The 12555-nt window shown below is 35.8% G+C and overlaps 9 protein-coding genes across 9 annotated transcripts; 4 read left to right on the top strand and 5 right to left on the bottom strand.

Annotated features, from left to right (window-relative positions):
* BMR1_02g00950 (50S ribosomal protein L10, putative) lies at window positions 172-1097 on the bottom strand (the record flags this gene model as incomplete). The annotated part of the gene is made up of 2 exons (XM_012792509.1): window positions 172-314; window positions 335-1097. The coding sequence occupies 2 exons, from the start codon at window positions 1095-1097 to the stop codon at window positions 172-174; spliced, it is 906 nt and encodes a 301-aa protein (XP_012647963.1).
* Window positions 1098-1215: 118 nt separating this feature from the next.
* On the bottom strand, window positions 1216-3101 carry BMR1_02g00945 (Protease Do-like 9; the record flags this gene model as incomplete). Its single annotated transcript, XM_021483105.1, has 6 exons — window positions 1216-1569; window positions 1592-1705; window positions 1727-2303; window positions 2404-2643; window positions 2665-2942; window positions 2964-3101. 6 exons carry the CDS (start codon window positions 3099-3101, stop codon window positions 1216-1218), a joined length of 1701 nt encoding a protein of 566 aa, XP_021338066.1.
* Window positions 3140-4522, top strand: BMR1_02g00940 (Activator of Hsp90 ATPase N-terminal; the record flags this gene model as incomplete). The annotated part of the gene is made up of 7 exons (XM_012792507.1): window positions 3140-3171; window positions 3192-3309; window positions 3330-3485; window positions 3508-3655; window positions 3981-4098; window positions 4120-4237; window positions 4259-4522. 7 exons carry the CDS (start codon window positions 3140-3142, stop codon window positions 4520-4522), a joined length of 954 nt encoding a protein of 317 aa, XP_012647961.1.
* BMR1_02g00935 (glutaredoxin 3) lies at window positions 4562-5304 on the bottom strand (the record flags this gene model as incomplete). Its single annotated transcript, XM_021483103.1, has 5 exons — window positions 4562-4621; window positions 4841-4902; window positions 4923-4989; window positions 5011-5071; window positions 5093-5304. The coding sequence occupies 5 exons, from the start codon at window positions 5302-5304 to the stop codon at window positions 4562-4564; spliced, it is 462 nt and encodes a 153-aa protein (XP_021338065.1).
* On the top strand, window positions 5637-7170 carry BMR1_02g00927 (conserved Plasmodium protein, unknown function; the record flags this gene model as incomplete). The annotated part of the gene is made up of 2 exons (XM_012792505.2): window positions 5637-6251; window positions 6571-7170. The coding sequence occupies 2 exons, from the start codon at window positions 5637-5639 to the stop codon at window positions 7168-7170; spliced, it is 1215 nt and encodes a 404-aa protein (XP_012647959.2).
* A 51-nt stretch (window positions 7171-7221) lies between these two features.
* BMR1_02g00926 (hypothetical protein) lies at window positions 7222-7661 on the top strand (the record flags this gene model as incomplete). The annotated part of the gene is made up of 2 exons (XM_021483102.1): window positions 7222-7394; window positions 7538-7661. The coding sequence occupies 2 exons, from the start codon at window positions 7222-7224 to the stop codon at window positions 7659-7661; spliced, it is 297 nt and encodes a 98-aa protein (XP_021338064.1).
* BMR1_02g00925 (conserved Plasmodium protein, unknown function) lies at window positions 7966-8583 on the top strand (the record flags this gene model as incomplete). Its single annotated transcript, XM_021483101.1, has 2 exons — window positions 7966-8273; window positions 8460-8583. The coding sequence occupies 2 exons, from the start codon at window positions 7966-7968 to the stop codon at window positions 8581-8583; spliced, it is 432 nt and encodes a 143-aa protein (XP_021338063.1).
* Window positions 8770-10547, bottom strand: BMR1_02g00915 (Tubulin C-terminal domain; the record flags this gene model as incomplete). Its single annotated transcript, XM_012792503.1, has 6 exons — window positions 8770-9038; window positions 9061-9149; window positions 9232-9789; window positions 9930-10147; window positions 10225-10351; window positions 10486-10547. 6 exons carry the CDS (start codon window positions 10545-10547, stop codon window positions 8770-8772), a joined length of 1323 nt encoding a protein of 440 aa, XP_012647957.1.
* BMR1_02g00910 (transmembrane emp24 domain-containing protein, putative) lies at window positions 11053-11843 on the bottom strand (the record flags this gene model as incomplete). Its single annotated transcript, XM_012792502.1, has 3 exons — window positions 11053-11444; window positions 11466-11748; window positions 11769-11843. 3 exons carry the CDS (start codon window positions 11841-11843, stop codon window positions 11053-11055), a joined length of 750 nt encoding a protein of 249 aa, XP_012647956.1.

Below are 12555 nucleotides of genomic sequence, written 5' to 3'. Positions count from 1 at the left end.
GCTTGCAATGCATTATTGTCAGATGACCTTATCCTATGCAATAACTCACTGTCTTATTTGCTACTTGTATAAAATTTCACATTCACGCAATTAACTCATACTTCAGTTAATTTGATACAGACTAATAGTTAAACTTTACTAAATTTTTCATCACAATTCACAGTGCTGTAATTATTCACCCCCACCAATATAGTTAGTATCACTAACAGCACTAGGATTTAATGTATCCCTATACAATCTGAGTGCCCGACTAAGCCTCCGGGGGATATTGTTGATTGCCCTGGGAATATTGGCATAAATGAGCCTAATGACACCTAAATTATCATTGCCTTACCAGATATCTTACAGTATGCCTCTTTTAATTGTGGAAGGTATCTAAGCTGTTCAACTCTTTCAGGAGTGAGCATGATGTTTGAAAACCATGCATTTGTGATTGTTAAGTTTTTCCTAAAAAATTTGTTCCCATTCCTAAATTTGAACAGGAAATTCATAATCTGAGGCACCATATTACAATCTAGTATAAAGAGGAACATGTTAGATAGGGAAATTGAATATTTTTCCACGTTGTAACCAGCGTTTGCCATGGCAATTTCGAATAGGGTGTTTTTTATCGTTTTCAAAACTAGTTTTTTTTCACCAAGCCCTTTATTTGCGATATGACAAGCATCATTAGTATAACTTATGTTGGAAGCGTCATTTGCATTGGCACTAGAATCTACTGACTTCGGGTCTAATTTTGTGAGTTGAGGTGTATTGAACTTGTTGTTAAGCGAATTTCTTAAGAGGTTGGAGTGATATTCCTTGAAGTTGTCGTATCTTAGCTGTACTATGAGGGAGGATTTACTAGCTAATTCTTGAGTGCGTTGGATAATGAGGGTCTTGCCCGCCCTAGTAGTGCAAAAGCGCTTTGATAATGGTTCTGGTGTGTAGATCCACACCCTAAATACGTTCCATTTATAACAATTATGGCATCTAAATGCATCAACTGTAATATTATTGACTGCCGTAAATAATGTGATATTTGTGACAAAAATAATACTTGTGCTAACGGCAAGCTGCAACGTTATATACGTAAGATTTGACAAGATTCTTAACATATGCCATCTATAAAGTATCCAATAAGTGTCTATATATACTTTAAATGAGTATAATTCATTTAGAAGGCTAATTTTTGAAAATGTGCAAAAAATTAATATTATACATATAGTGTTGTGCCTATATGGTGTCAGATTTATAGTGCGGTATGGCGTGTTGTACTAGTAATTCTTGCTGCGTTTGTTTGACCTTTTCAACCCCTAATACTATGCACAAGTTTTGTTCAAAACAAAACTTAACGTAATCATGTGTACATTCATTTAACAATTGTTCAAGGTGCCCCAAATTTAACACTTCTCGGTCGTTGACTGTCAATAATCTTATATTCCTAAAGTCGTAACCCACAGTACAATCAGAAGCCAGTATTTGACTGAGTATGACTACTTCCTGGCCCGGCTTTTTGGCGTAAATTTCGGTTAACGGCTTTAAAAGTGCCGTAGGAGCTCGCTCGTAATATTTTTTGCCAAATTCATCCTAAGTGATCATTATCTTGTACCTTTAAGTATTCCATAGTTAGTGGCAGAAATACCAAGCCGCCATATATGTAATACCTCGGTTTAAAGTCCCATTGATGTTCGGGTACTAAATATTTCGGTTTCTTTAGTTGGATCTATATAAGTTATTTTTAAACCTTAAGGGTCATTACTCGCTTATTTCTGACAACAATTACTTCGCAAACCTGTCCATAAAATTTCCCAGCCAGTGAATGTGCTAAGTGGACTCGTTCCGAATCTCTAAAATGGATCGTTCCATCGTCTGCTATGTTGTGGCCATTGATTGCAAGTATTATATCATACTTAAGGAAAGTATTCAAATTTTCATTATCTACCCTATCGACTTCTTGCTCATATAGATTGTAATTGTTTGAATCCGCATTAGTAGTGTCACACTGGCAAACGAGAATCCCACTGGAAGTAACCCCTTCTGGTAAATCTGATTCTTTCAGGTCATTTAACCCAAAGAAAGACTTCAAGGACTTGTTCTCTAGCAGCTGATACGAAATACCCAGCGTTACAAACCCAGTGTACCTATTGTGTAGCGATAGATCCATTAAAAACTGTTCTATTACACTTGTGGGAATGATATAACCGATGTTTTGTGCCTCGTCGTATGCTTGAAATGTCACTCCCACGACTTTCCCATCCTTCATGGCCGGGCCGCCAGAATTGCCTGGATTTATTGCAGCATCTATCTGGGCTCCAAGCAACCTAATTTAGCAATATTTGGTAACAATTTAGTAGTATTTGTGGTGTTGATACAAATTTCAGTGTAAAATTTGAGCAAAACATCATCATTGGGTGAACATACCTAAAATTGGAGTGTGCATATGTCGTTACATCCACTCTGCTAACAACTCCCGAAGTTATGCACAAATTATCCCCTCCACTGGGATAACCAATTGCAACGACAGAATCATGCAATTGAGGGATTGGGCCCAATTCTAAAGGTATTATATCTTGCCAAAATTCATCATCTTCCACTTCTAAAACAGCCAAATCGCACTCGTGGCCTATAGCCTTGATTCTACAACTGTATTTAACCGCAGACCTATGTCGAAAGCGTACCTACCCATGCTTTGACAAGAGGCAGCGATTGTTCCAGGATACGCAGTGGGCATTTGTTATTATTATCTTACCCACTATGGCAAATCCAGAACCAGTAGATTTAATTTGTCTTCTCATTTGCCAAGGTTGAGCATAATTAGGGTCGGTAGAGTCGCAGAATATCTTTACGATACTGTTGAAGCTGCTTTTTAGGTTATTTACGGGAGATTTCGTTTCTAAGTAGTTGTTATTCTTTAAATTTAACGTATTTGCGATATTTTCATGTTTAATATTCTCATTAGACTAGGTGAATTGTTTGTTTACCTCTAAATTTGTGGAAAATCTGTGATATGCTCCACAGTTTAATAGCTTTGCTTTGCTATATTTTAATAATTCATCGCTTTTACTAAAATTAATTACCTTTGTGTGTAAATTGTTTATAATGGCACTGAACCTATACATTAGTAAGCGAGTATCAAATGGGGTACATAGTTTGTGAAATGTCAAGCAAAAAATCAAATAATTGGCATTGGTAAGATGGTTGTAACTTAGGGACGAGAAGAACTATGGCAAGTGGAGCCAAGAATATCTATCTAATGCTCTTAAAGGCATAAATTTCCAGGTCTACTGTTCACCACTAACCATAGACGCAATAGACTTCAATGGCCATGTAATCAACTATTCACATAGACGACTGTATCAATGCGTAAGGGAGCACAAATTGTGACTTATGAGTATGAAATCAAGGTAAATTGGTCTGTCAAGTTGACTAAACCTGTTGAAAGTAACTGTGAAAACATTAATGGGTTATTTGAGATTAAAGAGTTTGACACTGAAAATTTGGAGGTAACTCTTAAATAATCTCTAGGATGAAAGCTACGTTCTTAGCGCCAAAATTAATTGCCATGATACCCACACTTCGGTGTTGAATGAATTGAAGAACAATTACTTTAAACTAGTGAAGAAAGCGTTATCCAATTTTACGAAAGATTTAAAGGCGCATGACGCTAGCAAAAGTTAGTACTTGTTTTCAAATCTTTTTTATATAGTTAATGTTATAAAAAGTGTTGCACAATCAAATTATTTGAATTTTGTACTCATTTTTAAGTCAATGGGAAAATTCATTTTTCATTGTAAAATTTCTTCTTTATAATGTAAAAATATTTTCTAGTGCAAATTAATGTGGTAAAACCCCACTAAAAATTACAATTAATTGTATAAATTTCCACTAGATAAATAAATCCACTATCATCGTTTGTATATATTGGAATTTGGTTTATAAAAATTAAAATTTTCATTATAAGAATAAAATTTCAGCATTATGAACTTTAATTGACGCAGTATCAATCGAAGAGGATATTAAAGGGAAAATAACAGAGCGCGAAAAACCAGCAATCCTCAGTCCCTCGCCACCACCTGGAAACACCGTCTCCGCCTGGAATCACAACGGATATCACTGGTAATATGTGGCATGATATAGGGAAGAGAAACCGATGACTAAGTGGTCCCAAAATGAAATAAAGCGGCTACTAGAATCTAAGCCAATAACAATATGTTCTACAACAATTACACTGAAGGACGTAAGTGCCACAGGAGAGGTATGCACGCAATAATTTTAGTCATCAGTAACCATAAGGAGGGGAAACAAGGTTATATACTATGATTTTGTGATAAAGGCCAAGTGGGAAGGTAGCGATGGCTGTGAAGGAAGTTTGGAGACCAACAATTTTAACTCTGCAGAAAATGCTGACAAAGAGATTGATGTTTCAGGGGAATTTGAAATAACATACGAAGTGGAGAAAGGGAGTGTAGATACACAAAAAATCACAGTCGAAGTAATCAAAAGGTTAAATGAGTATATCAATTTGCTTAAGTTGAAATAGATGGTAATGAAATGAATTTAAAGAATGTTGTTAATTACGTTACAAAGCCCCAGCACTTTCCAATGTCTTCCTCAGAAATCCACTATTATGGTTGGAAACCTATATTAGTAATCTTTTAAACGTTAAAGTTTTTATTTACAAATCAATTGTTTTAATTAGCACTTTAATTATGTTTACATAACATTTTCACAATGTACATTCACAGATTTATTAAATATATCCAAATGTGTAATATTTGGTTACTATTTATTAGAGAAAAAATAAGGCTTTCGATTCCGGGAATCGAAAATTTGAAATATGTTTAAGTGTGGAACTTACCGTCATAGAACAATCTCCGTAAAATTGCCCAGCTATAAATATCCTTGGCACGGTACGGGCACCTAGGTCGCGAAAATTTTACCTGTAATTGTACCCAAGTAATCCTGAATAGATGACATGTGTGGGTTGGATTCTATCTGTTCCACATGCTATATAACCTTTTGTATTACCATATCCTTTGGATTGTAGGATTTCAGCGTTTCAATCGCCCTTTTGCAATAAGGACAGGCACTGTATAAGTAGAGTGTTTACCTTTTAGAGAACACGGTAATTTTGTGGCCGTTAACTAATTGGTCTACAAATTCCTTGCTGTTAAACTCGGCCATCAGCGGTCTATTTGTTGGTTGATTATTCGTGTGTGTTGTATATGTAAATGAAGGAATATTATTTTGATTTTTATTGGTTGATAGAGAAAAGGCAAAAAATGTGGAAATTAGTAGTAAATATAGCTCAAAAGTGCGCATTTACCTGAGCCGTATATGTTAATAAGTGGATGACATATGCACTGGTTGGTGGGGTCTACCTACAGGCCAACAACCATATACACGTGTCATGACAAATAGGGTGGGTTGATATTTAAATTGCCGATAATTTAACCAAAGGGACACATCACAAATTCTTGTATATATACTATTCATTTGTTAGTTTTCATATAAGAACCTGGGTGGTATGTCGCTTGTACCCTCTACAACACATAAATTCAATAGCCACGGAACAACAAGTATCATTTTCAGCTCATAAGTTGGAATATTAACTAAGAAGTTACATGGCTCTTGTGGTTAACATCGCATGATCTATGAGGAACATGTCTAACATGCCGTCCAACCAAAACAACAATAGTCAATGCAACAGTCAGCAAAATGGTCAACAGTACAATAGCATTCAACATCAACAACAGTATATCGACTCTCAACAGCTGTATATGCAATACCAACATCACATAAATACCTATGGCATATCTCCTCACATTCCTCCGGGATATCCAGTACCCCTGGATCCTGTTCAGTACCACTATCACATGCCTCAGATAGCGCTGAAGATTAATCCAAACATCGCACATCCTGTGGCTCAGGTCCAAAACTCACCCTCCTGGAACCAACAACCCCCTTACAATCTTAGTTCAAGTCCAATACAACAACAGCATTTGTATTTATCGCCACAAAGTAAAAATTATGTGCAGTACGAAAATGGTGCCTACAAAATTCAATATCGCAACCAACACGACCCATCGGCATCTATACAACCTTATCATTCGCCTAATATGCAGAAACAGGAAATTAATGGGGATCGTGAACAAATTAATCCAAGGATAGTTGGTTATGATTATAGAAACAATGTTTGTAAATATAGGCAAGGAATGGGTGAAAGGAATGTAGAGATGCAACGGTATCAGTACGAGCAACAGAAAAGAGTAAGTAAATTAAATTTGACCTATGTGTTACACATATTTTTATCCAAATGATGTAATTTTATCAATGGTTGTATTATATATTTTTCTGATTACATGATACATTTAATAGAAATGAGTTTAATAATTACCAATGGTTTTGTTCCATTTCGATATTAAATGCCTTATTTATGTAGATAAGGTATCAATTTATCCTATAAAATATATCTAAGTTTCTATATTAAATGATTGATTCGTTTAATAAATTTATTACAAAATTACATATTAGAATTTTAAAAAATTATAATTTCGAACAAAGATTTTTTAAATATATTTAATCCAGAGCTCCCAAGGGAGTAACGTTCCTATTGAGACGTTCGTCAGTATTGAGCGTGAACTTGCCAATGAAAGATCTAAGCTCAGGGAATGCATTTTCGAAGATTGTCGTCTTGTTTTTGGGGAAATACAAAAGCTTCAATCCCCATTTACACTTTACGACGTAAATGGCACTAAGTTTTACTCTATTAGGGACGTTTTGGCCCACTTGCTACCCTATCACCTGTACAGCTTTGACTTTTATAATCTATCACAACCATATCCTCATGATACTGAAATAAAGGATGAAAATATGGGCTCTGAAACTAAATTCGACAATATATGTTCGCGACAAATTGATGATATACGCAATAAGCTGGATAGTTTGTCTAATGATGATGATTTAACTACAGTTTGGCGTTGTTACAAAGCAATTATGAAATCTATATCGAACCACAATACCAAGTTGAACGAGACAATCCAGAATGGAATTGATGGTGAAAATGATCGTACTGAAACAAATGCTAATATGCAGCAATCTATGTCTTATGCACAATGCATGGGCTATATGCAATATACGGGTACCTCTTGGTCAGGCCAGCCACATAACCCAGAACAACAGTACTGACGCCAAGTTGGGTATGAAGCCCTTTAATTATTACCATTAAGCCTAGCTACAATGAACACTAATATATTGTTTAGAATAAATAGTAGGTTGTTGATTTTCAGGTTATTGGATTGCAGATTCACTAGTAGCTTGGCTAGGAGCACCAAAGGGAAGGAGTATGAAGAAAGGCTGAGACCATTCGCCTTTAATATCCCATTACCTTCGCTATACGATCGCGTTCATTTGTAAGGCATAATTTTTTTGAAAATTTTGTTTTATATTCTTTAACAATTACATTAAAGTACAACTAATTGCATATGTGTTGTGTTACTTTGACCATGATTTATTCGTAAAATACTTTTAGATATTGTGACTTGTTTTGATATAGATTTGTAGCTAAATGTCTTACATACGGGTGGATTTGGGTCGGAGTGAGTCTGTTATGCCTAGGATCTATGGGCTCTATAAAGATGTACGCTAGGCACGATGAGAAGAAGCGCTATTGTTTATAACATTTAAATTGAATTTGTTTAATTTGAAAAAACGATTGTCAAATGAACTAAATTAAACATTGATTTTCCTGCAAACTTAATTTCAATTATATAGATAGACTACTTCAATAGTGTGTATAGTGGTAATTTGTTGCAAAAACATCTATAATAATGCTCGAAACAGAACAATTATCAAATATTAAAAATCTACGTCTTTTGGATGGGCTTTGGGTTAATTTTCAAAAAAGTTCATCCTCAGAAAATCCGCCATATATTTTTATATGGTACTCTGCCCCCTCCCCCCGACAGGCACCCTTTATCAGCAATGGCCCCGCCAGCACTATTTCCAAAAATAACAGCCACTAATGTTATGAGCAAGAGTAGGTACTACTGGTACACAAGTTTCTGCAATATTTCCATACTCAGCAAGCCATCTTCTGACTCCCAATCATGCATCCCATTGAAGATAACTCCAAAGTATCACCAAAAACCTTTGGGAAGTTATCCCATTCCGCCTGAGCAAGAAATGCTCTGGAAAAATAGGAGGAAATGTTACGGCGGCTTTTATCAGCAAAGCATTTCTCCCTTCCAACTGAAGATATTCTATCCATTGATACATCAATTCCCAGCGAGGTAGGCACGCAGTGTACTAAAATCAAATACATATATATTTTTTTGATTTAAGTGGAATTTTACTTTATATATATAAAGTTGTCTATAATCTTTTTCAGATAGCTTAAACCTGTTATCGAGTATTGCAGGATTGTACATATTTTCATGTGTTTATATTTTAAAAAAATATTGATGTAATTTATTTAGATTTTGGGCAAAGTTATCCCAGGGCTGGTGGTGGGTCTACTGGCCTGCGCTAATGACCCTCTTTGTACTATATAAGATTAACTATGAAAATGACAGGTTCATTCGAAGACACTTTTTTGATTAATGATTATAACGCATGTTATTAGGAGATTTTAGAATATCACTAAACGCGTACGGCACTATATTATAATATATTTAAATAATTGCTGTGGCAATGAGGAAATTAATGGTATGCTTAAATCATACTCAAGATTACAATGAAATTTATTGCCAAACATAAATGTCAAGGCATTAGTAGTTTATAGCTGATCTAATCCGCTTCAGCGCTCTCATAATCCTTCTCTAAGGCAGCTACATCCTCTCTAGCCTCTTCAAATTCCGACTCGTCCATGCCCTCTCCAACATACCAATGGGTAAACGCCCTTTTAGCATACATTAAATCAAATTTCTTGTCCATCCTAAAGAATACATCGGCGATCGATGTAGAATTGCTAATCATGCAAACAGCGCGTGATACGTTGGCCATGTCCTGGTCCGGGAGTGATGCTGGCGCTTGGTAATTTATTCCGAATTTGAAGCCTAAATCATAAGATTAATTTACCAGTTGGGGACCAATCGACGAATTGTACGGACTTCTTCTTTTTGACTGCGGCAATAGCACTGTTGACATCTTTAGGGACAACATCACCTCTAGAATTATTTTATTGTATTAAAGGATTTACTCATATGAAAATATGAGTAAATATTTAGATTTATGATAAACTGCACTAACCTGTACATGAGACAACAAGCCATATACTTTCCATTGTATGGATCGCATTCAGCCATCATTGAATTAACATCGAAAGCGGAAAAGGTGATTTCGCTGACCGACATATACTCATGTTTTGCCTTCCTCGCACTCACAATTGGGGCATAAGATGACAACATGAAGTGGATTCTTGGATATGGGACAAGGTTTGTCTGGAACTCGTTCATATCTACATTCAATGCACCATCGAAGCGCAACGAAGTTGTTAAGGATGATATGACTTGGGCAATGATTCTATTCAGGTCCCTATAATCCGGTCTACCAATGTCCAAATTACGTTTGCAAAGCTTATAAATGGCTTCATTGTCAAGTACAACGGCGACGTCCGTAAACTCCAACAGTTTATGTGTTGTTAAAACGGAATTGTAGGGTTCTACGACTGCTGTGGATACTTGTGGTGAGGGCCAGATGCAAAAGTTCAACTTTGTTTTGCGTTCAAACTCAGCACCAATATTCTCCAACAACAAACTTCCAAGACCGGAGCCAGTACCACCACCAACAGCTCCAAAAAGTAAGAATCTATGTTAACTTAAGTAATTGAAAATAAAATCATCCATAGGACATATATAATGGATTTATGATGCAACATTATCATTATTGATACATGTTTAATATGGAATGGGTTATATATTATCAAAGAGTATATATCGGCTGCCTACCCTTGTAAACTGTCACAAGCATCTGTCAATTTCCTGATCCTGTCCATGCATCCGCCAAACAGTTCGCGACCGATTGTATAATGGCCACGGGCGAAATTATTTGCAGCATCTTCCTTGCCAGAAATTAATTGTTCTGGATGGAACAATGAACTGTAGGTTCCAGTTCTTACTTCATCGACTACAGTGGGTTCAAGGTCTACAAAGATGCTCCTTGGGACCTGAATGATGGGTGTTTTTATGTGGACGAATGTAGTATATATGTAAGTTATAATTTGCATTGTGATATTTTGCTTACATATCTCCCCCCTGAGGACTCTGAGAAGAAGGTGTGAAAGGCAGAATCGGTTTGACCATCAGATGACTCAGTATTTTTCTCGACGGTTCCATCAGGGTTGATTCCATGCTCAAGGCAAAATAGTTCCCTGTATTATCCAAGTATATTAAGATTATCATTTTGACAGCGATTAGGTTGGCGGATATATCAAGCAATTTAATAATCAATGATACAAATAGTACAGATGGCACAACTCTATCGGTTTAATTGATTTTCCCTTACCAGCATGCGTTACCAACTTGTATACCGGCCTGACCTATGTGCAAGGCAATAATTTCTCTCATGGGTTATCTCTGCTGTTGAACAATAGTTAATGTATAGTTCCAAAATTTACAATAATTAAGATTATGAATAGATACGAAGTCAAGTGTGATGTTTTGTAACTTCGATACTAAGACTAGTGTGAGTGAAGGACTATAGTTGATCGAGAATCTAATATTCTCATGCACTGAAAATACTATTTTTAGATCTAATTGTCTCTTGGAGAGCCATTTCCTCATGTTTGAAAATTTTCTCACAGGGGAAATTTAATGTGCAGAAATTATATAATATAAAAAATACTAGTTAATCGAGATGTGTAGACATTGGCAAATAACATATAAAAGGCAATTTATAGAGTTAAAAACAAAAGTAGATCTGCCAGAGTGTAGGCGTACACCCACGTCACACCCTCACACCTAGGGTTCAAGGCGGCGCACTCTTACATTAAATAGGGCTATTTTAGACTACTAGTTAATATGGCATAGAATGGTTTAAAAATGAGTTTTTTAATTTATAGATTTAATTAATTTAAAGAGTGCGGGTACTCGATACCATCTTCTTTATATTCCATATGCCTATGAAGGAGCAAGTGAAGATTAGTATCAGCTGAACAATAGCATATATCATGAGTTTCTTCTGTTCCGCAATAGCTGCTGCCACTTGTTTTTGCCCACGGTACCATAAGTAGTGATACTGACTGTAAATGCCGTCGATGCTAGATTTTAATCTTGACAAATTATTAGACGTATTTTCAATGTGTTCAGATAAAAGTAGTCCGTGGTCATCTGTGCCTATTATAAAGGTTGCAGGCACTTCTGTCATCCAATTTAAATTAGATAACTCAAACACATATTCCCCCGGTATAGTTGCTGTTATACTGAAAATGCCCTCCGAGGCCATTTTATTGTATAGTATATCACCTGAATAACCAATCTAATTACCTTTAGGCGATTTAATGATCAATCCTATTTCAAATTCATTCCCCTCTTCTTCTAATGTATAAAAAATCCCCCTTATAAGTGTCATAGGTTTCTCCACCAATTCATAAAAGGTCTCGATATTTCTTCCAGAGACTACTACGCTTAAATACGCCTTTGGATGAAAGTTCCTCATAACATCATCCCACTCCTCGTAAAACGCATCGTCTGCAGTACCAGAATCAAGGTCCAACTTGTCGAAATCTCGTTTTGGATTGTCATCCGGTCCAGCCACAGAACGTTCTTTCTACATTAGTATATAGTCACTTGAAGATCAGTGCATTTTCCGCGGTTGATTTTCTGTGATAGGAGAAGAATTGTGAGTGGCCATATGAATAACATTTTAAAACACTAACAACAACACGGCACACCTATCGCCAGTGCCTATTCAGAGTACTGTGTCTATTGTTTCAACATTTACCTGTTTATAGGGCTCTAAACAGATAATACGTACTCTCATGTTATGATATTAAGTTTATGGTAGGTTTTAATGAAAAATTAAAATTCGACACTAGCAATTATAAAACGATCTGCGTTACACTTTTCTTCTCTGCAATATAAAAATTTGGAATCCTACCCCCTGCCACTCAATTAGCGAACTGTATTATCCCGTAAATAACACATTGCTTTAATTTTTGAATATATGCGAAGTGATTTTAAAAACAATTGTGCACCCATTGTAAAAATTATCATTATAGGGTACTATACAGCAATTTATCAACATTACTATAACAGCTCTAAGTTGAATCACCTACACGCCTGGCTAATTTACTCAAATTGTAATATTTGACTCTTACATTCATTGGTGGAATATATCAATGGATTGTTGGATACTAATAATTTCTGTCACGGCCTATACCTATTCGATAAATTAATCACAGCGGCAAATAATTGAATCACCAATATGAATGCAAATATTTAGCTGCTGCTTGGATGCTTAAACGGATAACTAATGTGATAATATCGATTAACAACTGACTTTAAGTACCACTGTCTTGCCTGTGTAAATAACAGATATTAACAGGGCCTAACCTAGGCAATGCCAATAAATTCT

This window comes from Babesia microti, chromosome II, assembly GCF_000691945.2.
Source record: "Babesia microti strain RI chromosome II, complete genome".
Classification (NCBI taxonomy): domain Eukaryota; phylum Apicomplexa; class Aconoidasida; order Piroplasmida; family Babesiidae; genus Babesia; species Babesia microti.
Note: the sequence above shows the minus strand (reverse complement) of the source record. Positions and strands in the feature narration are given on the sequence as shown.